Below are 23,955 nucleotides of genomic sequence, written 5' to 3'. Positions count from 1 at the left end.
GTGACCTGAGCTGGGTGTTTTGGTTTTTGTTTTAAGTTGTTCTTCTTCTTATTTTTTTTTTTTATTGTCTGCGTTTGGTCTTCATTGCTGCACGCTGGCTTTTCTCTAGTTGCAGCAAGCGGGGGCTGCTCTTCGTTGTGGTGCGTGGGCTTCTCATTGCAGTGGCTTCTCTTGTTGCGGAGCACGGGCTCTAGGCGCGCGGGGTTCAGTAGTTGTGGCTCGTGGGCTCTAGAGCGCAGGCTCAGTAGTTGTGGCGCACTGGCTTAGTTGCTCCGTGGCATGTGGGATCTTCCCGGACCAGGGCTCGAACCCGTGTCCCCTGCACTGGCAGGCGGATTCTCAACCACTGCGCCACCAGGGAACTCCCTGAGCTGGGTGTTTATTGAAAAAGTAAATATCACTGGAGTTTTTATACTTCATCTTTAGGAGTTGGCATTTATACTCTTAGTAAAAAGACTAGATAGGTAACTACTTGGCAATTTTCTAACAACAACAACAACAAGATCCAGCTTCTGATGAAGGACCCGGGGTACAAGGGAAGACTTGTCACCTCTGGGAAACTGCGAAGCTGACAGGTCTGGTCATACCTCGCCCTCACCTGAAGTGGTGTCTCCCTGTCCCTGGGGTTGAATGTGTCACAGTCACACCTCCACCCACTCCCGCCCCCAGCACCGTCCTTCTCACGCCTCAGATGTTACTACACCTCCGTGAGCAGGGCTGAGCCAGGGACTCCGTGAAGTGGGACAGTCCCTGCTCTCGGGGACCTCAACGTCCCATAGAAAGAGAGAGGCAGGAACAGACGCAGTGCCTGTCAGATCTGCTGGGCACAGCTCGCTGGGTGCGGGGCCCGAGAGGCCTTAAGAAGAAACCCCAGGGAGAGGAGTTTGGGAGGCTGGGAAGGGGCCTCGACAGGTGTCCACAAGGAGAACTGACGGGTGGGTGGGTGGTCAGGGAGAAGAGCGGCGAGGCTGGCCCGGGGCTTCGCTGGGCGCCGGGGACGCTGGTGTGGACGCCAGGAGGGGCCGAGCTTGAGAATTAAGGAGCCCGGGTGCCGGGGAAGGTCTGGCTGGAGTCAGGCTGGTGTGAGGTTCCGGGAGCTGGGCTTTGACCCCAGTCCAGGCCCTTCTTGGCCCCTCCCCCCGCTTCCATCCCGTTCGGTCACCCCCGCTGGCGTCACGTCCCCTGGGTTGGGTTCTCCCCATCCTTGGACACCGCAGCGTGTGGGCCGCCCTGGCCCTTCCCCGGAGGTGACGTGGGGCTCACTCCCGCTCTCCCCCCAGGCGGCCCGGGGAGTAAAGACGGGGCAGTGAACTTGGATCGGTCACCCCTGCCCATGTCTTCACTGGCCGTAAGGCCTTCGCGGGAGGGATTTGCCATACACCTTCCCCCTGGTAGCTCGAGTTTCCAGTCGAGGGAATCCCACCCCAACCCCCGTGTGTGGAGGCGCCTGGGACCACGGCCTCGTAGGCGGTCTTCTGCTCCCCCAGCGGGATAAGCACCTCTGGTCTCTAAGTGGAAAAGCAAAAGCCCTCGGCACCCGTCTTCCCACCTCCCAAGCTCCGTGCCGGGTCCCTCTTCCTCCGTCCACCCTCAGCCCCTCCTGCTCTGCTCAGGTTCTCCGGTGACAAGGCGCATCCTGGGGCGGCCCCGCCCTTGACCCCTGCTCTCTGGGACCCTCCCTTTGCTTCCCCCACTGCACTGCCTGCATTTCCCGCCTCTCTGGCGTCCCCCCCCAGGTGACCTCACCCCGTCCCAGGGCCCCTCTGCCACCTGTGTGCCTGTGACCGCCGAGTCCTCTCTGGCTCAGACTCCTGTGTCCAGCCGCCTACCTGAGGGCTCCGCTTGGCCAGGAAGCACCCGAAACCCAAGACGTCCAAGAGGGAACGCGTGACCTTCGTTCCCCAAACCCGTTCCTCCTTCCTGTCCGGGGCACACGCCGTCCACATGGTGGCCCGAGCCCAAACCTCCCGAGGCAGCCTCGGGCCCCTCCTCACGGGCGCCCAGCCCAGCCCCCTGGCCCTCCCTCCCTGCCTCCTGCCCGGACGCTGCCTGCCTGGTGGGAAGTGGGCTCTGGCTCCCACCCGTCTCCTCCAGCCAGCCCCCCTCCCGCCCTCCCCAGGTGCCTGGGCCCCTCAGGGTTGGCCCTCGCCGTGCTGTCCCTGGTCCCGCACCCGACCGCAGCCCCCCTGCTGCCGGGCAGGTCTGGTCCTTTCTTCATGTTGGTTGTGCTGCAGGTGACCTCACGCATGGTGTCCAGTCACCGCCCCGTGTCGAGAGCAGGGCTGGGTCAGAGCCCAGCTCACAGGGATGGGTGGGGGGACGGCAGGGAGCTTGTCCTGTCCCTCTCCCACCCAAGAGGGGCCTGGGCAGCTCCAGCTCACGGGGCGTTTGCTGTCCCCCAGGCTGAAGAAGAAAAGAGAAGGAAGAAAGAGGAGGCCGCCAGGAAGAGACAAGAGCAGGAAGTAACGTCTGCTCAGGGGCGGGCTGCTGGCGGAAACGCACTTTGACCCCATGCCCTACCCCCTGTGCCTCCTTGGGGCCCAGCCGGGCGCCCCCTCTGCCTCTGTCCCCAGCGGTGGCCCCTCATACAGTGCCCCAGGGAGGCCGGGAGCCCTGGGCAGGGACAGACGTGGCCGCGAGCTCCAGGACGGCTTCTGTGGCCTTGATCCTGCTGTGCTGCGTGCACGGCCGTACCCCTGTTCCTGCAGAAAACACCTGGCTCCCTCCTTTCACTTCCCTCTGCCCAGCCGTCGCTCCCTGAACCTGGGGGCTGGGGTGGGAGCCGACACGGGGTCACGGGCATGGGTCACGGGCATGGGTCCCCACGCGGGCTCGGAGCAGCGACCCCATGTCTGTGTTCCAGGCGGCAAGGCTGGCCAAGATGAAGGTTCCGCCCAGCGAGATGTTCTTGTCAGAAAGCGACAAGTATTCCAAGTTCGATGAAAACGTAAGAAATCCTTTCTTTCTTTTCAGAACGTTGTTAGACCATTAAATTGGGATGACAGGGGTTTTCAAACTTGGCTGAGAAGATTCTCTGTCCAGGGTGCTGTTTGCAGGAAGGCGGGCTTATGTGGGGCTGTTTCAGGTCCAGCACGTGCAGCCCAGTACCCAGGGCCGCCCCTCCCTCACCGCGGCCCAGCGGCTCTGGTGCCGGGTGTTGTGGCCTGGGCCGGTTGATGGATTTGCAGGGACTCACCCCACAGACAATCCAGAAGGGCCATGGCACAGATGTGCCCATTGCTCCAGGGGCTCTTCAGCGTGGCTACTCATGGCTGCTTGGCCTCGAGACCCTCAGGCCTCCCTCACTGGTCTTGTACGTATTTGCTCGTATCAGAACCATGTCGACCTGGTGGGGAACGGTGCCCCTCACCCCTCAGGCAGGGGGGCACCCCAGGATGGTCGCTTCCCAGAGGCTAGCACGGGCACCTCGGAGCAGTGCGCTGGGTCCAGAGCGTGGCGGGGAGTGGATGCCGGGCAGGCGGACTGGCCTGGTCGGTGGGCGGTGACCGCCCGTGCTCTCGCCTTTCAGGGTCTGCCCACACACGACACGGAAGGCAAAGAGCTGAGCAAAGGGCAGGCCAAGAAGCTGAAGAAGCTCTTCGAGGCCCAGGAAAAGCTGCACCAGGAATACCTGCAGCTGGTTCAGAATGGAAGCATCCCGTGAAGGTGGGGCCGAGGCTCCACACCGCCCCGGGGGCACCAGCTCCCCGCCCCGGGGACTCTGCCGCCCGCCCTCGGGGCCTAAGTTAAGGGTTCTGTCCGGAGAGGGCTGGGCCACCTCCGGCTCTGAAACGTCAGCAATAAAGTCTTCCCAACGCGAGGCCGGGCTCTGTCTGCCGTCACCCTGCATGGTCAGCGCACGAGGGGGCCCGGCCGGGCTGCGTGGTCAGCAGGTCACGACACGGGAGCTCAGGCCACTGAGCGGCTGCAGCTGAGGACTGTCCCCCCCCGCCCCTGCCCCCGTGCAGATGGCTATCGGCTAATCACTGGTGTGTAGGCGCATTAGGAGGCATTTGAGTAGGAAAAAGACAGGCTCAAGCTGGCAGAGCCCGCTGGCGCCTCGCACAAAGGCTGCTCGGCCGGGTGCCCGGGTCCTGCTGGGTCAGCTCGGCGCCCTGTCTCTGCAGCGATTCCGCGGGCGGGCGGGCCGGCTCAGCACGGCTGGCGATGAGATGGGAGGAGGGGGGATCTCAGCAGCACAGGGCAGCGATGTCCCCAGGTCCCAGCCAGGCGAGCGTGTCCTCACCAGCCTGCTCTCGCATTCTTACTCCCGGGGCTGAGAATCCCCACCTGAGCTCCAGGCCTGGATGGAGCAGGGTGGCAGCGAGCCGGGACCGGCTCCACCTGCAGAAGCGCGGGGCCAGGTCAGATCCGCGAGAACCGGCGATGGAGCCCTCAGGGCTGGGAGACGACATCCAGGTCTCGCTCGCGGCAATGGCGAGGCAGGGGGCTGGGGTCGGGGTTGGCACTGTCCAGTGGTGGCCACGCTCACCCTTCACCCCCGCGGCCTGCTCGTAGGAGCATCACCCCCAGAGCAGGCGGGGAGCAGCCTGCTGGCCGGTGCCGGCTGCTCTGGGGGGCTCCCACCCACCCAGCCACACGTGGAGCACGACAGCTGTGACCCCACGAGGACAGGCCCTGCATATGTTCGACTTTTGAACCTTGTAAATGTTCTACGTTAAAAAAAATAAGCCAGTAAGAAAAAAGGCCCCAAAACGAAGTGGAGCAAACCCAGGGCAGTTACCTACCTAACAAGTCACCCCAGCATTTAGTGCCTGAAGTGACAACGAGCTTATTACTGACCCTGGGGGTTCCAGGTTGACCGGCTCCTCTGGGCGGGTCTGAGTCAGGGCCCCACACCGGGTGCGGTCAGAGGGCGGGGGGTCTGCGTGCTCATGCCCGGATCCTGGGCGGGGGATGCTGGGCTGTGGCCTCCAGGTCGGCAGCCTCTGCGGGTCCCAGGAGAGTTGGGCACCACGTGCCCTTTGGGATCTAACCTCAGAGGTCACGCGGACCCCCTCCATCCTCCCTGAGGGGAGGCTGCCCCAGGGCCCACCTGCAGGCCCCTCCCTGTGACGGCAGTGGCAGGGGCCGGAAAGGGCGGCAGCTGTTTAGGGAAGCGCCACCTGCCGCAAAACCGCAAATCAAACCGGTGAGAAAAGGGCCCCTTTGGTTGGTTTGAGAACCTGCCGCTTCGCCGCACATCTTTTGGAGGGTGTGTCCTGAGGCCAAAGCCGTGCAGAGAAGTCAAACTTGGTTCCATTGTCGTGTCGCTGGGCATGGTGCTGGCGTGGTCGTCACCCTCCGCTCTGTGTGGGCAGTGGACACGTGCCTCGACATCAGCAGCCCCGCATTCATCCATCGTGAGGAAAAGCGCCAGAGGATCACGTGCTGTTAAACACGAACGGAGGAGACAACGGAGGAACTGACGCTTGACTTGTAAACAGTAGGTATTTCCCGCCATGCAGGCTGAGAGGGGACCACCCCGGTGGCCACGAGCACCCCCAGGGCCAGCTTCCAGGCTCTGAGTGCCATCCTCTCTCCTGGGAGAAGCGGCCAATTCCAGGCCGAGGGCGAGCGCACGTGGAGGCCCAGGGCATCCCGGTACCCTGAGGGGAAGCGTCCCAGACGGAGGGGTTGTGTCAGAAGGACACGGGACAGACCAGGAACACACACAGCAGCCAGGAGAGTCTCCAGAGCATCGGGGCAGGGGGTCACACGCAGTGAGATTCCAGTGAGATGACTCGAGAGGACAGAACCAGAGAGAGCGGCGTAGCGGTGCCAGGGGCTGGGTGGGGGCCGACTAGGGACAGTCCGGACCCTTCACCCTTCGACCGCAGTGGTGGCTGAGGACTCTACGCCCGTGGCCACGTGACACCAGGGCTGGTGTCCCAGGGTTCATCTTTGGCAAGATGGAGCTGTCAGGAAACCATGTGAAGGGCACAGGGACCCCTCTGCTGCAGCTTCCCGGGAACCTTTCATGATTTCAAAGTAAAAAGCCTCAGGAGCTTCCCCCGGCTGAGTCTGCGAAAACTGGAGCCCTGAAAAGAAGGGGTCATTGAAATCCAGGCATCCACACTTATTCTCAAAAGCAAAGAAGACCAAGACATAAGAACTGGTCACCACTGGAGGTGACACCTGGTCCACAGACTTAGTTATTTATAAGTGGCAGGATTGGGACTTGCCTGGCGGTCCAGTGGTTAGGACTCTGTGCTGTCGCTGCCATGGCCCTGGGTTCAGTCCCTGGTCGGGGAATTAAGATCCCGCAAGCTGTGTGGCGTGGCCAGAAAAAAAAAGTGGCAGGATTAAACGTCTCCCACCCTCCATGGAAACTATTTCAGAGCCACCAATGTCCCTACTGAAGGGGGCAGCAGTGCCAGCGAGTAGAAGTGGACGAAACAGGACAGTTGGAACGCCTCTGTTCTGGGGCCCCGAGTGCAGCCCCGACTCCAGCCAGGGCTGGCAGTGGACGCCGAGACCCCTGCTGAAAGTTGGGAGCCGACTTTTCATGACGCCAAAGCGTCCCCTCGCAGGTGGCTTGTCGGTCACAGGGGACCGGGAAAGGTACGCCTGTCACCTTACAGCTCGGAGCTCTGCCCATCACCCCCTCCCCCCAGCACTCAGTCTCAGCATCCCCCGAGAGGGACATGTGGGCCTGAGGGGTGGCCTGCAGGGGGGAGCCCGGCCTCACCTGCACAGAGGAGTCTTTCCACTAAGAACACGGAGTAGGTACTGAACGAAGCTTTTAGCCGTGCTGCCCGGGACCTTGTTAAATCACAGACCCTGGCTCGGATCTGGGTGGAGCTGGAGGTTCTGCGTTTCCTCCAGGTCCCAGGGTCATGCCCCTGCCTCTGGTCGGGGGCCCCACCTGGAGGAGGGACTGTCCGTTTCACTTCCTGCTCACCGGCAGTACTGGGGACCGAGACACAGGCGGCAGGTGCCACAGAGAGGCAGGCAGACTCATCGAGGAGGCGGCGCCCTCCTCGGGACTCGGGAGAGATTCGAGAAACAAAACCACCACCTCCCGTGTATGAACCTTGATAGCTTTGAACAAGCCGGCCACAGAGATGTTTGGGGACACGTGCGCATGGGCGTAGTGTGCTGCTAAGGAATCTGGTGAATTTTGTTCGTGCGATCGTGCCGGTTGTGTCCACACATGTCCTTGGTTTGGGACAACGTGGCGTGGGAATTGAGTCTTCAACAAAGAAAACTCATGAAGCAAATTAATACAGATGCTTCTGGTCACACCTGAGTGGCCGGCGTCTATCTGTGCCCCAGGTCATCCTCTCTACCTTCCTGTGTTCCAGACTCTTCGTGATCAAGTGTTGCTTAAAACATGCCGCCAGGAAACCCTCTCGTCTTTAGTGGACGACCGGGGTGGGTCGCGGCACCTGCAAGGGGTGGCCTGGGGGCTCCTGGTCAGGAACGTCCTCACTGTCCCCTTTGCATTCGGCCTTTGCACCGTTACAGGCTGCAGCAGAACCTTCTGGAACAAGATGGGGTGGAAAACTCCTTTAACTTGTAAAATGTCAGTTCACCTGTAAAAAGTTTCTTCTGCGTGTGTGCATGAAACCTCTTTCCAGCGGTAAGAGCCAAAATTGTCTTCGTGCTTCTCCCCAAAGAGAAATCTTTCATGTTTTCATTATTAAAAAAATCACAGGTTCACGATTTAAAAATCGAATCATGCAGAAGATTACCAGACTAAAGTAACGACGGAGTGTCCCCTTAAGGCCATCTAGAGCGAGCCTGTAACAGTTTGGGGATAGGCTCCCGACACCTTCCTTCTGAGTTTACAGATAGCGGCCCTCTCCGCACGGAATAGATGGTGGCTATTTTCTGATGTCATCTGCTTCTTCCTCTTGTCTCCATGTGTCCTTGTCATTAGAGCATCATGACCTGGGGGCCACCGCCCTGGGGAGGGATGTCGGGTGCTTCTGGGGCCCCGGGCTCCCTCTCTTCTGCCAGCTCGGGGGGTTACTCATTGAGCAGTGCCCACGAGAGGCGAGGGGCAGGGCCCCTCCAGGGCCAGGTTGGTTGTGGGCTAGCCGTTTTTGAGCTGGGGGGCTGAGGGAGTCATCCAGCCCATCTCTATTTCCTCCTCTGGAGGTGGGACATTGCTCAGCCAAGGCCTTGCCAGCATTCAGTGGCCCCGAGATGAGGCACAGTCTCCAGGTGGGAAGGAAGACGGGGCGCCCGTCCTCCTGAGCTCAGTCTGGGGGGAGCTCAGGCCGAACAAGGAGCAGAAACCGAGGGCAGGGCCACCCCTGGAGGGTAACCCCCTGAGTTCCCCACGGCCAGAGGGCGAGCCAGGCTGGGGACCTGCGTAGAGGGGCTGTTAACAGGTGTGCGTGAGCTCAGAGCCCGGTGGCGTCAAAGTTACGACGGTGGGAAAACGAAAGCCACGAGGTGGCCAGGGGCCTTGGAGTTCTAATCCCAGCACCTCTCAGCCCTGGTCTTACTTAGCACATCTGGGGACTTTTCAACGAACTGACGCCCGCTGTGCCTGCCCCGTTCTGAGTTCACTGGGGGCAGCAGGGATCACAGAAGGACGCTGGGCAGCAGAATGCCACCAGTGTGCTGGCGGGCAGCGTGGAGGATGGGGCGGCAGGAGGACGGGCTGTGACCTCCAGCCAAGGGCACGAGGGTGGCCTTAGCCCGTGAAGAGCTGGGACCCTCCTGGTTGAGGAGGAACCAGCCCAGTGGAGATCCGTTTGCTGGTGCTTCTGCTGTCAGTGGGTAGTCAGAAAGGATCGCGCCCACAGAGCAAGAGACGCCACTGCAAGGCTCCGGTGTCAGAAAAGCCTGGGTGTTTGTCAGAATGAACGTGTCTTGAGGGACTTCCCTGGTGTTCCAGTGGTTAAGACTCTGCCCTTCCAATGCAGGGGGCGCAGGTTCAATCCCTGGTCAGGGAACAGTAGCCAAAACAACAAAAAAAGACACAAGGCCCCACATGCTGAGAGTGGTTTTTTCTTTCTTTCTTTTTTTTTTTTTTTGGCCCATAGCATGCGGGATCTTAGTTCCCCAACAAGGAATCGAACCCGCACTCCCTGCAGTGGAAGCGCATAGTCTTAACCACTGGGTTGCCAGGGAAGTCCCCTGGGAGTGGGTTTTTAAAGCTGATATGGCAAGGCAGGAAGCGCAGGCAGCCAGTGGGTCTGCTGCCGGAGGGCGGGCGACTCGCCCCGGGTCCCTGGGGACGCTGCCGGGGCCTGGGAGGGTGAGGGCAGATCCCTGAGTGGGAGGTGGGCAGTGGGAGGCCACCCCCCAAGCCCCTCAGCCTTCACATCGTGTAGAGGCTCCAGAAACTCAAGGACACCTGCAGCAGCTGCCCTGTTGTACTGGACTGAACAATGCAACCCCGCAAATCCACGTCCACCCAGAAGTCCACAGTGTGAGCTAATCTGGAAACAGGAGGCTCTTCGCAAATGTAATTACTTAAGATGAGGTCCCACTGGAGTAGGGTGGGCTCTAACTCCAATATGAACGGTATCTTTGAAAGAAGAGGAGACAGCCACGGGGACAGGCCACGTGAGGACAGAGGCAGAGGCTGGAGGGACGCGGCCACGAGCCCGGGGACACCTGGAGCCCCCAGAATCTGGAAGAGGCAGGAGAGATCCTCCTCTATAGCCTCCGGGGTGGGGGCGGGGCCTACCTACAACTCGATTTCAGACACGACTCTCCAGAGCTGGGAGAGAACACATTTCTGTTGTTCAAGCTGTGTGGTTTAGCACACTTCGTCGTGACGGCCCCAGGAAACCAACAGGACCTCCACCCTTGTACCTTCAGCCTCTTGAACAGACAAACACGTTTAATATGACTTAATGCCTCATTTAAACAAATCCACTTGTGATTATAATGGGGGGGGTGGCAGGAAAATATAGTCAGACTGCAGGCAGGCGAGGACTGTTGCCTGATTTCAAAACAGATACGAATAGAACGTGGTGCAGGTTCCCAGGAGCCGCTCCGCACGAGGCCAGCTGCAGGGGACTCCTATTCCCGTTTCCATTGGGGAATCTGGGAATCAGGGCCTGAGAACCGAGAAGACGTCAGACCCAGGGAGGGGGCTTGCGATGGCAATGCTAGCGTCACTCTGAGCCTGGCACCCGCCCATCATGCCCACGGGCAGATGAAGACGTGGCGTGCAGCCTGGCCCAGGCATCACCTTGGGGGCACCTGCCCAGGCTCACCTCCTGATGGGGCTCCCACGTGCTATCGTTAGGGCCGTGAGCCACCCTGAGCTATTTGCAGGTCCTGGAATGCGCTATGCTCCCCTCCTGGCCTCTCCTGCTGGTTCTCAGGTGTCAGCTGGGACACCACTTCCTCCTGGAAGCCTCCCTGATACACTCCTTCTAGTGGTGGGGATGGGGCAGGAGGTGGGGATCAACATGCTCCCCGTCAAGTGCCCGTGGTCAAGAAAGCTGGCAGTGGTGCCCTGATGGTAATAAGCACGGGGGTGGCAGCGGCAGGATATTCAAGGAAGGCCCCTCAGAGGAGGTGACTGGACCCAAATGATGGCAGGAGCCCACAAAGGGACATGTGCACAGAGAGGAGTTTTAGATCATTCACAACCTCCCAAAAGGGGCCTTTCTCCAGACCCGTAAGAGCCCTGAAGGGGACAGGCCAGGGGGCGTGGACGACCACAGGTGTGGACAGGTGGACTCCACCATCCCAGGTCCGGCCTGCTTTCTCCAGGTGGCGTCTGGGCCACAAGCAGACCCAGGAGTCAGCCCTTCTGGCCCCTCAAAGGGCGGCTCCGAGTGGCCCCGTACTCAGTGTGCAGGCCCCACTGAGCACCAGGGCCTGGGGCTGCCAGGGACCAGATATCACCTGGGGCAGGATGCAGGCTGAGCCCTTGGAGGAGAGGTAAGCCTTGGGGAGCAGGAACTGAAGGGCAGGTTACCCACTCCCCGCCCTGCCCCTGTGTCCTCAGGTGCTGAGTCCCCTGCCCGTGCCAGGCGGCTGGGGTCATCAGAACAGACACCTGCACCAAGGCGACTGCTCACCAGCACTGTTCCAAGTCTCCCCCAGCCCCATGAAGCAGGTGCTGTTAAGTGTTCCCATTATACAGATGGGGGAACTGAGGCACAGGCTCTCAGCCAGGCCTGCCGGCTGGAATCGGGTAGAGCAAGGATTTGGCCCCGGGGGGTTGGACCCAGGAACACCTGCCCCTCTCCCCCTGCTCTCTGCTGCATGGCCTACTGGCCAGGACCACTGCCGGGGCACCGCCTTAGTGCGACGTGGACTGAATGGCAGCCTCCAAATTACAGGTTCAACTCCAATTCCTGGAACCTGGGCATGTGACATTCAGATATTGGGGTTTTGCAAATGTAATCAAGTTAAGATGAGGCCATTAGGTGGGCCCTAGGACAGTGACTGGAGTGTCCTTTTAAGAAGAGGACACAAGAGGGCTTCCCTGGCTGTCCAGTGGTTTAGACTCCACGCTTCCACTGCAGGGGGCATGGGTTCAATCTCTGGTTAGGGAATGAGGTAAGAAGAGGTGGTAGTGGCTCTGAGAATAAGAATATGCAACTATGTAATTTTTCATTGAGCAAAATGTTTTTATATACATTCCCTGCATTGAACTGTATAACCTAGCATCACAGAATGTTAGCACTAAAAGGTACCCAAAAGATCACTTATCTCCTCTAGCAGATAAGGAAATTAATATCCAAGAAGGTAAATGTCTTTCTCAAGATCATAAATCCAGGACAGGATGACTCTGTAGATGGTTAATGATTTACAAGGGACAGTGGTCCCAATGTCAGCAGGGAGGGTGAAAGTTACCCTTGACAAGACTTTAAATCACTCCTAACATACAATGTAGCGACAAAGCATTAGCAAGTGAGTCCACCAGAACATTTTCCCCTAATAAGGAAACACATCGCTTTTTTTCCCATTGAATCCCAGATGAATCATTTGGCTTGGTTTTATGGGGCTAAGTTGCATGGGAAAAAAAAAAATAAATTTAAAAAGACATTATAAGAAATACCTGGGGTGGGGGGCTTCCCTGGTGGCGCAGTGGTTGAGAGTCCACCTGCCGATGCAGGGGACACGGGTTCGTGCCCCGGTCCGGGAAGATCCCACATGCCGCAGAGCGTCTGGGCCCGTGAGCCATGGCCGCTGACCCTGCGCGTCCGGAGCCTGTGCTCCGCAACGGGAGAGGCCACAACAGTAACAGGCCCGCGTACTGCAAAAAAAAAAAAAAGAAAAAGAAATACCTGGGGAGTAAGATCAACTTAGGAAGTCGCCCTGTTATGTTCTTTGGGTGAAAAAGTGACTTGAATAGCCCATCTTTCTTTTATACTTCTACTTGTCCCCTAATTGTGTGCTCTTTTTTTTTTTTAATTTGCTTTCCTGAGTGTATGGAGAGGAATTTATATGCTACATTTTTAAAGAATGAAACCTTACTGAATAAGTGACTTAGAAGGTTTAAATGTTTGGGTTTCAGACGGCTGCGATTTCCACTCTAATGTATTAATATCACATACGGGTTGCATGGTCCTGGTTGCACTTGATAATTTTTGTTATTGTCCTGCTATAGTTTATTCTGCTGATCATGTTATCAGTAAGTCTTAACCTTAACCGGAAGCAGCCACCAGCAAAACCAGTATCAACATAAGCTCCACACCCTAGGCTCTGTGTCTTGGGATCTCTGCAAGAGTAACCACAAAGAAGGAACTATTCATCAAACCTAAAATTTGGATGATCATTGACACTTAACTGTACACCGAGAGTATTGTATTTGTTCCGAGGTACCTCAAAACTCTTTGGAAGTGCACTATAGGAAGTGGGAAAAACGAGTAATCCCATTTTAACAAGAATGTATACAGATGTGAAATAGGAAAATAAGGGTTCCGGAAAATTGTTATGGTCCTAGCCTCATGTAGTTTATATTTATTTAATTTTTTTGGCCATGCTGTGAGGCATGTGGGATCTTAGTTCCCCAACCAGGGATCGAACCCGTGCCCCCTGCAGAGGAAGTGCAGAGTCTTAACAGCTGGACTGCCAGGGAAGTCCCTCGTGTAGTTTAAAATTAAAGTCTGTGCATACAGAAAATATCTGCAAGGTAATTATTAGAATAACGGCAAGAAAAGTCAGGGAATCCTTTAGATTCAGAGTCATGACTTACTTTTCAAATGGAATAGACTCAGCTAGTGGCAGTTTTGCTTCTAGAGTAACGTGGCCTCGAGAAAGCCACTTCACCTGCTTCTATGGATTCATCTGTTACCTCCTATAGACTCCATGCCACATTCATACATCTCATCTTCCCTTCATTATTTCAGTGGTGACAGTGGCAATTTAGGTTTACATCTTAGCACCTAAAACTCTTTGGACTAAAAAGTCCTAAATAAAAACAGTCGTTAAAAAACAAGTTTCATGTAAAATTACCCAGCGTCTCAAAAGTCAATGAAAAGTTACCCAGGGACCCTAAGGCAGAAGTAGTATTTGAATCTTTAAACACAAATGCAGTGAAGTGTGTCAGTAACTAATAAGTTGCCTCCTTTGTAATGCTTTCCATTTTTGGATTTCATATGTCAAAACAAACTCCTTCGCTTAGCTTGTGAGCATAGTAATTAGACAGTGTTTCAGATAATTCATTTTTGGAGCACAGAACTAATTAACAACTAACCCTGTTATAACAGGCTAAAATGAGAGTAATGGTTTCCTAATACATAATTGTATTTCTGAACTTGAGTAGGGATATTTTGAGCTGTTTGGTCACATGTTAAATATTTTGCGCTTTTTAAAAGATTCCTGATAATACTTCTCAATTCTTTCCCATGAGCCCTGAATGTAATTCTGATCTTATAATATTTTTCAAAATGATCTACGGGGAATTCCCTGGTGGTGCAGTGGTTGAGAATCCACCTGACAATGCAGAGGACACGGGTTCGATCTCTGGGCCGGGAAGGTCCCACACGTCGCGGAGCAACTAAGCCCGCGAGCCACAACTGCTGAGACTGCGCTCTAGAGCCCATGCTCCGCAACAGGAGAAGCCACCGCAATGAGAAGCCCGCGCACCGCAATGAAGAGTAGCCCCCGCTCGCCGCAACTAGAGAAAGCCCGTGCGCAGCAACGAAGGCCCAACGCAGCCAATAATTTAAAAAGTATATATAAAATGATCTTCGTCTCCCTTTATTGGAAAATGTCACTTCATCAATCCTTTAGCAATTAAACTCCTGCTGTGGCTTGACCAGCGTGTGTGGGGGGAGGACCCATAGAGACACAGAGAAGGCCATGTGATGCAGCCACAAGCCCAAGACGGCCCAGAGCTCCCAGAAGCTGGAAGAGGCAGGAAGGACCCTCCCCTGGAGACTCTGAAGGGAGCCCAGCCCTGTAACGCCTTGATTTCTGCCTTCCTGCCTCTAGAACGGTGAGAGAACACAATGCTGTTGTACTTTCTAAGCCCCACGGCTTGTGTCCCTTTGTTGTGGCAGCCACAGGAAATTAAAACACCATTCTCAGTCCTGTTGCAGAAAGGCTGTGGACAATGTCGCCCACCTTCCCACCAACTCACTGAAGTGACCCAGGGAGAGGCCACTACTCCACTACAGCCGTTCCACCAAGGGCCAGGCCCAGTGGCCAGCACACAGGCTGCTCCCCCAACTGGCGCCGGCGTGCTGCACCACCTGCTCCAACCCCGGAACAGACAGGCAGGGCCAGATACAGTGGCCTCGTGGATATGCGCCTTTAGTAAACAGGAGGAGGACAGACCTCCAAACTTGAAAATGCTGGTGCTCTTTTCTTTCGTAGTTTATTGCCTCCTCCCCCAGCTCGGCCCCATCCTCAGCAAAAACAAAACAAGGTCACTACAGAAAAGTCAGAAAATCCAAGTAAGGCAAGCAGGGATCCCACACACGCCCTCTCAGTACAGATGCGGGGCAGAGGCTGGTCCCCGCCGTGTGGGTCCCACCTGGGCACCTGCTGGGCACCCTGCGGCTGGTTAACTGACGTTACGTCCTTAACAGCCCCATCCAACAAGAGCCTCTGGATGCTTTCAAACTCCTCCCCCCCGCCCCCTTCAAACTTGATGAAAGTTAGAACGGGTTTCAGAAGCGACCCCGCTCAAAGAAAGGACAGTTTCTGAAGAAACGGACAAAAATAATCAAAGACCCCTCAACGGAAGATAGCGCCCAGAAACACACTCTCAGAAGCCCGGGCCTGGCGGATGTGGGTTTCCACCGAACTGTCGTCTTACTCAAGCGGTTTTCAGATTAACGCTTTTCCAGGAACTGTAACGTGGAGAGGCCGGGGTCAGTACCCCGGCCCCAGCCGCCCGGCCCTTTCTTCTGTCCGGTGGGTCTGTTAGGCCCGAGCCGGGCTGAGACGCTGGGGACGCGGGCCTGGGCGCTGCCCTGGGAGAGCCCGTGAGTGCGCGGCATGGGGTGGGGGAGGAAGAGGGGACCCCACGCGCCAAGACCAGCAGGCAGCACGAGCCCGGGGATTTGAGGGGGGAAGCCCAGGCCATGGGGTCGCGGAGGTCGGCGGGGTCAGCGCGCGCGTCCCTGGGGCTGGAACTCAACTGGGGTGGGGGGGGAGGCAGGGGTCGCGGGAGGTGGGTGGGCCCCGAGACAGCGCCCAGTCCCACGGGGGGCTGGGGAAGGGGGGTGCACAGGCCGGCGGGTGGACTGCGCCCGAGCGGGGGTGATCGGTCGGGGTGGGCTGTTGGGATGGGGAATGGGCTGCGCAGACCGGGATGAGTGTGGGGCCGGAAAAAGGGTGCGCCCGAAGAGAACACGCCCCCCACACGTGACCTCCGCGCGCCTCCGGTCCTTAAAGGGGCGGAAGGAACGCGGGCGCGCGCCACGCTGACGTCACACATCCCTATTTGCATCCGGCCCGCGGGTCTCAGCCCCGCTCAGCGCGGCGCCTCCTGGGCGGCCTCCGATTGGCCGTCACCGGCGGCGCCGAAGCGTAGTTGACTTGCGCCGCGCCCTCCCAATCGTAGCCCGCTTTGCTCGAGGAGGGCGGGGCCAGGAGACTCAGCCAATGGGAGGCGGCGTTGTTGGCGGCCACGGCGGCGCACTCCCGGAGCGAGCGAAACCCAGACGGCCGCCGCCACTGCCGCAGGAGGCGTGAGGTGCGGACGCGAGGCTCGGCCGGGTAACGGTGGTAGTGGCGGCCGGCGGGGCGGGGACCGGGGCCGGGGCGGTGGGAGCCGCGGAGGAGGCCCGGGGCCGCTATCTCGGGAGGCCGGGGCGGCAGGGGCGGGGCCGGGCCCGGAGCGCCCGGAGCGGCGGTGGGGAGCGGGCGGGCGGGAGCGGGCGACGCGGATGCGACCGGGGCACGCGGGGAGCCGGGCGGGGCCCGGCGGCGGCGGCGGCGGCGGCAGGTGTCGCGCCCCGCCCCTCCCGCGGCGGCCTGAAGGTCAGGAGAGCTTTGTTCCCGCGCGGCTCCCGCCCGCCGGCCCCGCGGCGTCCCCGGGAAGGTTAAGGCCACGGGTCGAGCCGCGAGGACCCGGGCGAACGCGGAGCCGCCCAGGGGCCTTTTGTTTTCGGAACCGGAGCCTTCCCAGGGCTGAGTGACCGTTAGCCGCGGCTGCAGCGGGCTCCGGTCCCGCGTCCGACGGGTGGGTGAGGCTGCCGCGTGTGCCGGGGCGACACCAGGACCTTACACGGTCCTGGGTGTTGTCGGGGACGGGCGGCGACGTGCGCTCGCAGCCGTTAACGGACGCGCCGGGAGCCGGACGGGCCCGGCGTGCCCGGCAGGGTGGCCGCCGAGTCTGCGCTACTTTACTGCTTAACGTCATCCTGCGGACGGGGAAGTGGGGCCGTCCGAGAAGTCCGTGAGCGTCACGGATGGGACGTTGCCTTGCGCGTCTTAGTCCGGAGGTGGTGACAGCAGTCACATCGGTGTGTTTGTACCTGATTGCTGGGCCACTCCCCCGCCCGCCCCCTCGATCCTGTGTTTTCCGAATGCTTTCTGTTAATGATTAGACTTCCCGCCGTCCGCAGTTATCCCCGGTCTGTATAAGCCGAGTCCTGCAAGAAGCCTTTGGGCCCCGAAGAAGGCTGTGTCGGGTTCCTGGCGGGGTTGCTCCTGCACTCACCTGCCAGCAGGGCTTTGGTTCACATGTCCCCTCTGTTTTACTTGCATGTCGCTGTAAAGTATAAAAATAGGCTTGTGAAAATTCTCAGAGTGAGTTGTTGAACTTAAAAGTTGTCTTTTCAAAAATTACTGCCTTCCTGTAGAAGTAACTGTATCTCTAAGTGATTAATAGCTGTCCTGCACACCAGGGACTCCGATAATCTCTGCCTGCGTTGACTCATTTCATAATAGTCTAATAACTTATGCGATAAGCACTGTTGTTTTCCCGTTTAACCACTCAGGAAGCTTGCGGCCCTGGAAGATTAATCCATAACTTGGATTAAAATACAGGCAGTTTTAATTTTGCCCAGCTTTACTGTTTCTGTAGAAGAGATGAGAAGTTTTAATAAATTGTTTTTGTTATTGCGCTGAGCCTCACTGAAGTCTAGTTTTTGAGCATCACTGATGCTGGTTGATCATTTCCAGCTCAGAATTCTGTGATTCCACAGAATGCTAAATGCTTCCCATAGTAGAATCTGGAAATGATTTCAGACGGTGATTAACAATAGCTAGAGGGATAAATGATATGCAAATGTAAAATGAACTTCCGAGAAAGAAAGGTGGTGATAGAGTAGGGATATATTTAAAAGGTTAAATGAGTGACTAAAGTAGAGGGAGATGGCTTAAAAATTAGCGTTATCTATTAGTGGTTAACTTGTTAAGAGTTGACAGGAAAAAGAAACCCCAGAAAATGAATTTTGTCAATTTATTAGCTGCCTTTTTTTTGTTTTGTTTTGTGACAAGGAAAGTTTTTTCTTTCATGTTTTGAAGGTAAAGTATTCTATTCTGAGATTTGGAAGGATTGAAGATAAGACTCTTGGTAAATAAAAATACCATTACAAAACTTAATTTCTTATAGAATTATAGTGACAAAGGGGATTCGTTTTATAGATAAAATAGGTATAGGAATTGTGACCATTTCAAGTTTACTTAGGAACACTTTCACTAGAAGTTTGAGGCCTCTTCTCGTGGTAGAGTAATTATTCTCAAAATAATTATAATTATATAAATAATTTCAACGCTGTAGTGCTGTCTTAAATACCTGTTATTACACATACATTTACAGTCTTTTTTTTCCCTGGTTGACCCGTGTTACTAATTCAGAATGTCTGCGGTTATTTGTGCCTCTGTATTATAAAATAACATCTAAATGCTTTTGTGACTTTTGCATTACTTTTGAAAATACTATAGAGAATAGAGATTGGAGAAATTGATTGAATTCTTTGCAGTAGCTGATTTTATCACTTGGTTTGATAATCTCAGTAAACTGAATTCTGGAAAGGATACATGTGCTTTAGGGTTGTGTCCTCTAAAAGTTTACAGACATTGTAGCTTTGTGAATTGACCATTTAGATTATCAGACCCTTCTATGATATTCTGAGTTGAGAGATTTTAATCTGTATGAGACAGTTCAAAATTTTTTAGAAATTGAGTGCTTCGAGTTGGGATGTGTTCATCAGTACGTGACAGTCTGAATTCATACTTGAATCTTTAGTTAAAATGTTGCCGTTAACCTGTCAGGATTTTTACCAACCTCTTGATATTGAGAGCATATTAATTCCCTGTATCTGCAGTTCTCTGACCAGCTAGGGTTCAGAGTGAAATCTTTTCCTTTTTTCTTTGAGCAGTTGATAGTCTTCTAGCATCAGGAGGAGGTGACCTCAAATGTAAATGTGTGCGTGGGGTCATAAGAGTTACGAATTACTTATTTTCAGAGCGGCTTTTCTTTTCCTGTTCATTGTCCACAGTTGTAAAATGGTTTAAAACTGTTCTGATAAGCTCATGTTGTACTTCCAAAAGTTTTATTGGAGAACCCAGGGGGGTTTTTTGGTTTGTTTTTTGTGGGATTTTTTTTTTGTGGTTTTTTTTTTTTTTTTTTTTTTGATAAATAGTATCTGTAGGCCGAGGGTGGTTTAAATTCCCAAAGCCCTAAGGGCCACCAACCAGTATGAAACAGGGAAGAACCATTACTGCTCAGAACCAGTGTTCCCAGTGATGGCATTTTGAATATCAAGGCAGCATTGAGGAGCGTTGGGAGGTTGGTCTGGGATTGCTGTCTAAGGAGTGCTGTTTTGTTTTCTAGAGGTAAAGGTGTTTAGGCATCCAAAGTAAAAGGTTCATATTACTTAGTTTGACTAGTCTGCCACTGGGATGGTTTCAGAAGTAGAAGGTAGCTGGTGCGGAATTATTGCAGGAAATTGCTCTCCTCCAGCCTTAGCTTAATTTACACAATTTCTCCTAGTTCAGTGAATACTTGCCTTCCTAAACTGCAATTGTGAGATTTTTCCTTGAGCACAACCCTTATTAATGGGTAGTGAAGAATTTTATGTTTGACTGTTACGGAATTTTCAAAACAGACGACGTAGGTTTGTTTTTGTTTGACAGCCATTGGTTTTCTACCCTGCCCTCTTCAGAGAAAGCAGGGCTGCTTTACACTGTTTGCCATTGAATTTTAAATTTCATGAGTATTTAGTAACAGGAGAGGCAGTGTATTTCTGTAGTAAGAAAACTACAAAAGATCACTTAATGAACTTTACCTTTTGATATTGGCCCCTCACTGTGTAGCCTTGAAAATTTCCTCTTAAAAGTATACTGTCAGCTGTTATTAAAGGTGCTTCCATTCTGGGTCTGTGGGACTTTTTTTTTTTTTTTTTTTAGTGTATGTACTGTGCATTTTATTATTATCCCAAAAAGCCTGTTCAAAAACAAGAGAAGATGATTTCTGTGTAATAGTTGTGTGGTGTGGTAGAAAGATCGACTATACAATTTAAATACATGCAAAGGGTGTAAGTATTGTAATTTAAAACGTTACTTGTTTACCCAGTTATCCAAAGTAGCTTTCAGTGCTTGGCATCTGTTCATCCACGAATGCCATCTCTCTGCTAGGCACAGTTCTAGGTACTGGGGTATTTTATTGCACTGAACAAAACAGACAAAAGATCTTGCCCTCAAGTATTTCCACACTGGGAGACAAACAAGTTAGACAGTGGTAGGTGCTTTTGAAAACAAAAGTAGAGAGAAGGAATAGGGATTTGGGTTTTAAATAGGGTGGAGAGGGTAAAGCCTTACTGACAAGGTGACAAGACCTTGGATTAAGAAAAACCTTCAAATATTTGACTCATTCAGTCATATACTAACGAATTGCGGACGATAGAGTGGAGGAGGAAATTGGAGCTATAACGATGAAGAACCAGTGTGCCTTGAGTAAAAATAGACTGTTTTGGTTAAAGAAGGGAAACTTTTTTACTTTCTTCCTGAAAACTGAGGACTTGGTCTCTAGCAAGCTTCTGAAAAAACAGTCCACCGTTGTCTCATGGCCATTCGATCTTCTAAGCAGATGTGACTTCCTGTGTGTCTTCCGAACCTTCTTAGGAGCGGCTAAGGTGTGCCTAGGGTCCCTGACACCACCATGCTGTATACAGGTGACACACGAGCAGATCATCACTCAGCAGCGGTGAGCGAATGGGTGAAGCAGATTGCTTGGCCACTGTCTCCTGCCTAGTCCTGTGCTGGGCCCAGGGACTGCTGCGTTGAGCAAGTAGATAGATCTCTGCCTTCATGGAACTTACTCTTCAGTGGGAGGCCAGAGATGGATCGTTCATCCATTCTTTTTTCAAAAACATGACAATAAAAAGTTTCAAACATATGTAGAAGTAGTGATTCCCCCATATGTACCTAACATTTAGCAGCAATAATTATTTGCCACTTTAGTTCATCTGTAAACATGTAATATATGTGATTTTTAAAATAGATTTTTCGATCGTGGCAAAAGAAGAAGTGCATATGTATTAGATTATCAATCATTACACGTGATTGAAATCAGAACATAATTCTAAGACCACTGGTTTGAGTTTAGAATCTGAACACTTTTTTTTTTTTTAACTTTTGAGAGATTACAAGTATATTGAAGGGTTTGTTGATTTACAAGGACATTTTCCATTATTTCAGCTATTTACATAAGTTATCTGGTTGTTTATTTTAGATGTTTTGACTTACCTGCTGGCATATTGAATCCAACGCAATTAACTCCCAGTACTAAGGAATGCAGTGACAGAGACTGGATAAAGAATCTCCTGATTAGGGCTTTGTGTAGTGGCCAGGTTTTGTGGGTAGAGACATTGGGATGTCCTGTGGGGATATCCTGATTCCTTCTTAGAGCAGATGAATGGCTTCTTTGTCCTTTCTGATGTGTCCTAAGCCAAAGTATGGTCTGGTACTCCTGGAGGATTTGGACCTGTACCCTGGGACTGATCAGACTCCACGATGGGATCGCCAGCCCTCAGACTTTTATGTGAACCAAGTGATTATGCTGTGGGGTTCATTTAACTGCCACCCTAATTTAATAAGTATTATAGACTATATTGAAATTCTAAAGTCTTAACAGAAACATGTTGATTACATTTAAATTAATTTTAATCATCTCATGGGAAGATATGGAGGACCTCTGACTTAAGACAGCTAATAAATGTATTAAAAGTTTTGGTTATGTGAAGGGCGACCATGTTCCCCAATTTACACCTTCTTTGTCTCTTGAGAGTGGCCCAATTTGAAATTATAGGATTACTCTCTAACTGTAGGCTAAATGTTTTCAGTTAAAAATTAAGAATTTAAAGTTATATTGGATAACTTGCTACAAAAATAAATTTTTTTCCCCTAGGAAAATTTTTTTGTTTGGGGTAAAAATAAATTAATCCATAAATCGGATTGTGAGGTAGCTTATATAAATAAAAGCAAAACATTCATTTGTGTAATCATGGAAATTTGCATGTCAATCCAGATTTAGAATTATAGGCTCAAAGTTTTTGACCCTGGAAGGGAAACTGAACAGCTGTATTCTTTTGAAGTTTTAGAATGTTCTTTTGCCTGGTATTCCTTTCATATGTCAACTTGATTGCCTTTTAGAAGTAAGAGACCCTTTTGATGAGGCTTGGGACTGTGGTTTCATAAAATTAATATTAAACGCAGTATGCCACCATTTAAAACAAATGGATGGTTATATTTCTCACACTTGCAAATTTGGTAATTCCTTATAATTTTCTATTTTAAGAAAGCTTTGTTTGATAGTGATTGCTAAACAAAAGCGAATAAATTGTGGTGTGAAACTTGAGTAACTGAACTCCAGCTTGTTTGTGATATGTCACCACTCTACATTATTTTTTCTTAGATAAGGGTAGCAATGTTTAAACTAACTCGATTTGTTGGTTTCATATCAAGCAATAGATAGGATGATTTGTAAGCGGTTATAAAAGTGGAGAGAGACCTGGAGTAGATCGTGTACTGGGCACTTCCTGTGTTTAATTCCGTCTTCACAGCAGCCTCTCAGGTAGGTCCCTTCTAGTTTATGGATGTTGAAACCGAGGTTACACGGCTAGGAAATGATGGAGATGGGATTCAAACCCGGATCAAAACCATATTGTTTATAGTGTGTGTGCTTTGCTTTAAACATTGATTTCTGGGTTTGTGTTGTTGTTTTGACCTCAGAGTATTTTCTTTTCTATTGTTTAAACTCATTATTTTGTTTGTTTTTCTTTCCTTGATTTAACTCCTTTTGGGGGCGGAGAGAATGTTTTGTTGGGTTTAACTTAATTGCTTTGTCATCATGTCACCGAAAATAGGATCATTGTATCCATGGGATCTTTTAAATTGGAGTGGTGTCATTCTGTGGGAAAGTGAACGTCTTTGGCCTCTATTCTGCAATAGAGTGTTTATTCGTTCACCAGGTATTTATTATGTCAGAGGCTGTTTCGGTCCCAGAGACTACTACATAGTGAACAGGATAGAAGGAGTGGCTTCACACTCTACTTCTAGACAGTGGGTTTCTTGGGAATGCTGCTGAACTGCAGGATCCTGACCCTGACTGAGCTGTTGATTGTCATCTATTCCAACAACAGCAACAGTAATTTTGAATTGAGCAGGTGGAAGTGGTGGCAGGAAGTGAAGTGGTTGGTGGGGGTAGGGAAAGGTCAAGAGGGTCTGGATCTGAAATGTGAAAGGATTTTAATCTAAAATGGAACCAGAGGGTATGAACGGGTAGCTCTCATGCATGCATCCTCAGGAAAATGAAAGTTGAAGACTGTGAGACTGATTTCCCAAAATTGCCTGCTTTACAGAAGATTGAGACTTATGCTATAACCGGTGAGTGTCTTCCAAGAATCTCTCTCCATCTTCAAGTCAGTGAACTTGCTGCGTGGCTCCTAACCGGGTTTTCCCCTTTTGCACTCTTTGCCTGTAAAAGCAACCTGCCCTAAACCTTCAGGCTCACCTGTCACTCACTGCAGTTTAACGTGTCCCAAATTGCAGTTCTTCTGCTATTCCCAAATAAACTCGATTTCTGGTAACTTGAGCTTGCCTCAGTTTACCTCCTTTCTTTTAGGTTGCCATTACATGGTGTCAGAAGTGGGATCCAAAGGAGATACCCACCAAGGAGTGGCAACCCCCAGAGTTGAGCAAGGTACCCACACTTGAGCCCTTTGTGCTCTTCACTTTCACAAGTTGCCATAACTTGGTTAGGCAAGTCTCCTCGTGGATCTCAAGCTCCCTCGTTTTGGTTGAGCTCTCTGGCTTTATTTGGGATCTGGATAGGGACAGACTGTCCTTCTGGCGAGTACTCTTGTGTTCTGAATCCAACAATGGGATACCAATCATCTAAATGTTTTAGAGGTGGCTCCCTTCGGGAACTCTGATGTGTTTTTGTTTGGCTGTTTTAAATATTTATTTATTTATTTATTTATTTACTTGGTTGCACTGGGTCTTAGTTGCGGCAGGTGGGCTCCTTATTTGTGGCATGTGAACTCTTAGTTGTGGCATGCATGTGGGATCTAGTTCCCTGAGCAGGGATCGAACCTGGGCCCCCTGCATTGGGAGCGT

At 52.7% G+C, this 23,955-nt stretch overlaps 2 protein-coding genes across 9 annotated transcripts in view; both read left to right on the top strand.

The window, feature by feature from the left end:
* The window catches only part of CARS1 (cysteinyl-tRNA synthetase 1), a 47,100-nt gene extending 43,280 nt beyond the window's left edge, over positions 1–3,820 (top strand). For 2 of the 5 annotated variants that reach the window (XM_067747948.1, XM_067747946.1), the window contains 3 exons: positions 2,403–2,462; positions 2,864–2,947; positions 3,530–3,820. In XM_067747948.1, coding sequence (XP_067604049.1) covers positions 2,403–2,462; positions 2,864–2,947; positions 3,530–3,664 — 279 coding nt within the window. In that variant the 3' untranslated portion in view covers positions 3,665–3,820. Of the gene's footprint in view, positions 1–1,736; positions 2,287–2,402; positions 2,463–2,863; positions 2,948–3,529 lie in introns of those variants that run through there. The other 3 variants (XR_010945879.1, XR_010945880.1, XM_067747947.1) reach the window with 3 other exon arrangements.
* A 12,140-nt stretch (positions 3,821–15,960) lies between these two features.
* NAP1L4 (nucleosome assembly protein 1 like 4) overlaps positions 15,961–23,955 on the top strand; it is a 63,676-nt gene continuing 55,681 nt past the window's right edge. The window contains exon 1 of one of the 4 annotated variants that reach the window (XM_067747942.1): positions 15,961–16,081. The gene's annotated coding sequence lies outside the window, so the exon portion shown is untranslated. Of the gene's footprint in view, positions 16,105–16,453; positions 16,571–23,955 lie in introns of those variants that run through there. The other 3 variants (XM_067747943.1, XM_067747944.1, XM_067747945.1) reach the window with 3 other exon arrangements.

Source organism: Pseudorca crassidens, chromosome 9 (genome assembly GCF_039906515.1).
Source record: "Pseudorca crassidens isolate mPseCra1 chromosome 9, mPseCra1.hap1, whole genome shotgun sequence".
NCBI lineage: Eukaryota > Metazoa > Chordata > Mammalia > Artiodactyla > Delphinidae > Pseudorca > Pseudorca crassidens.
This window is presented reverse-complemented; position numbering and strand designations above follow the sequence as displayed.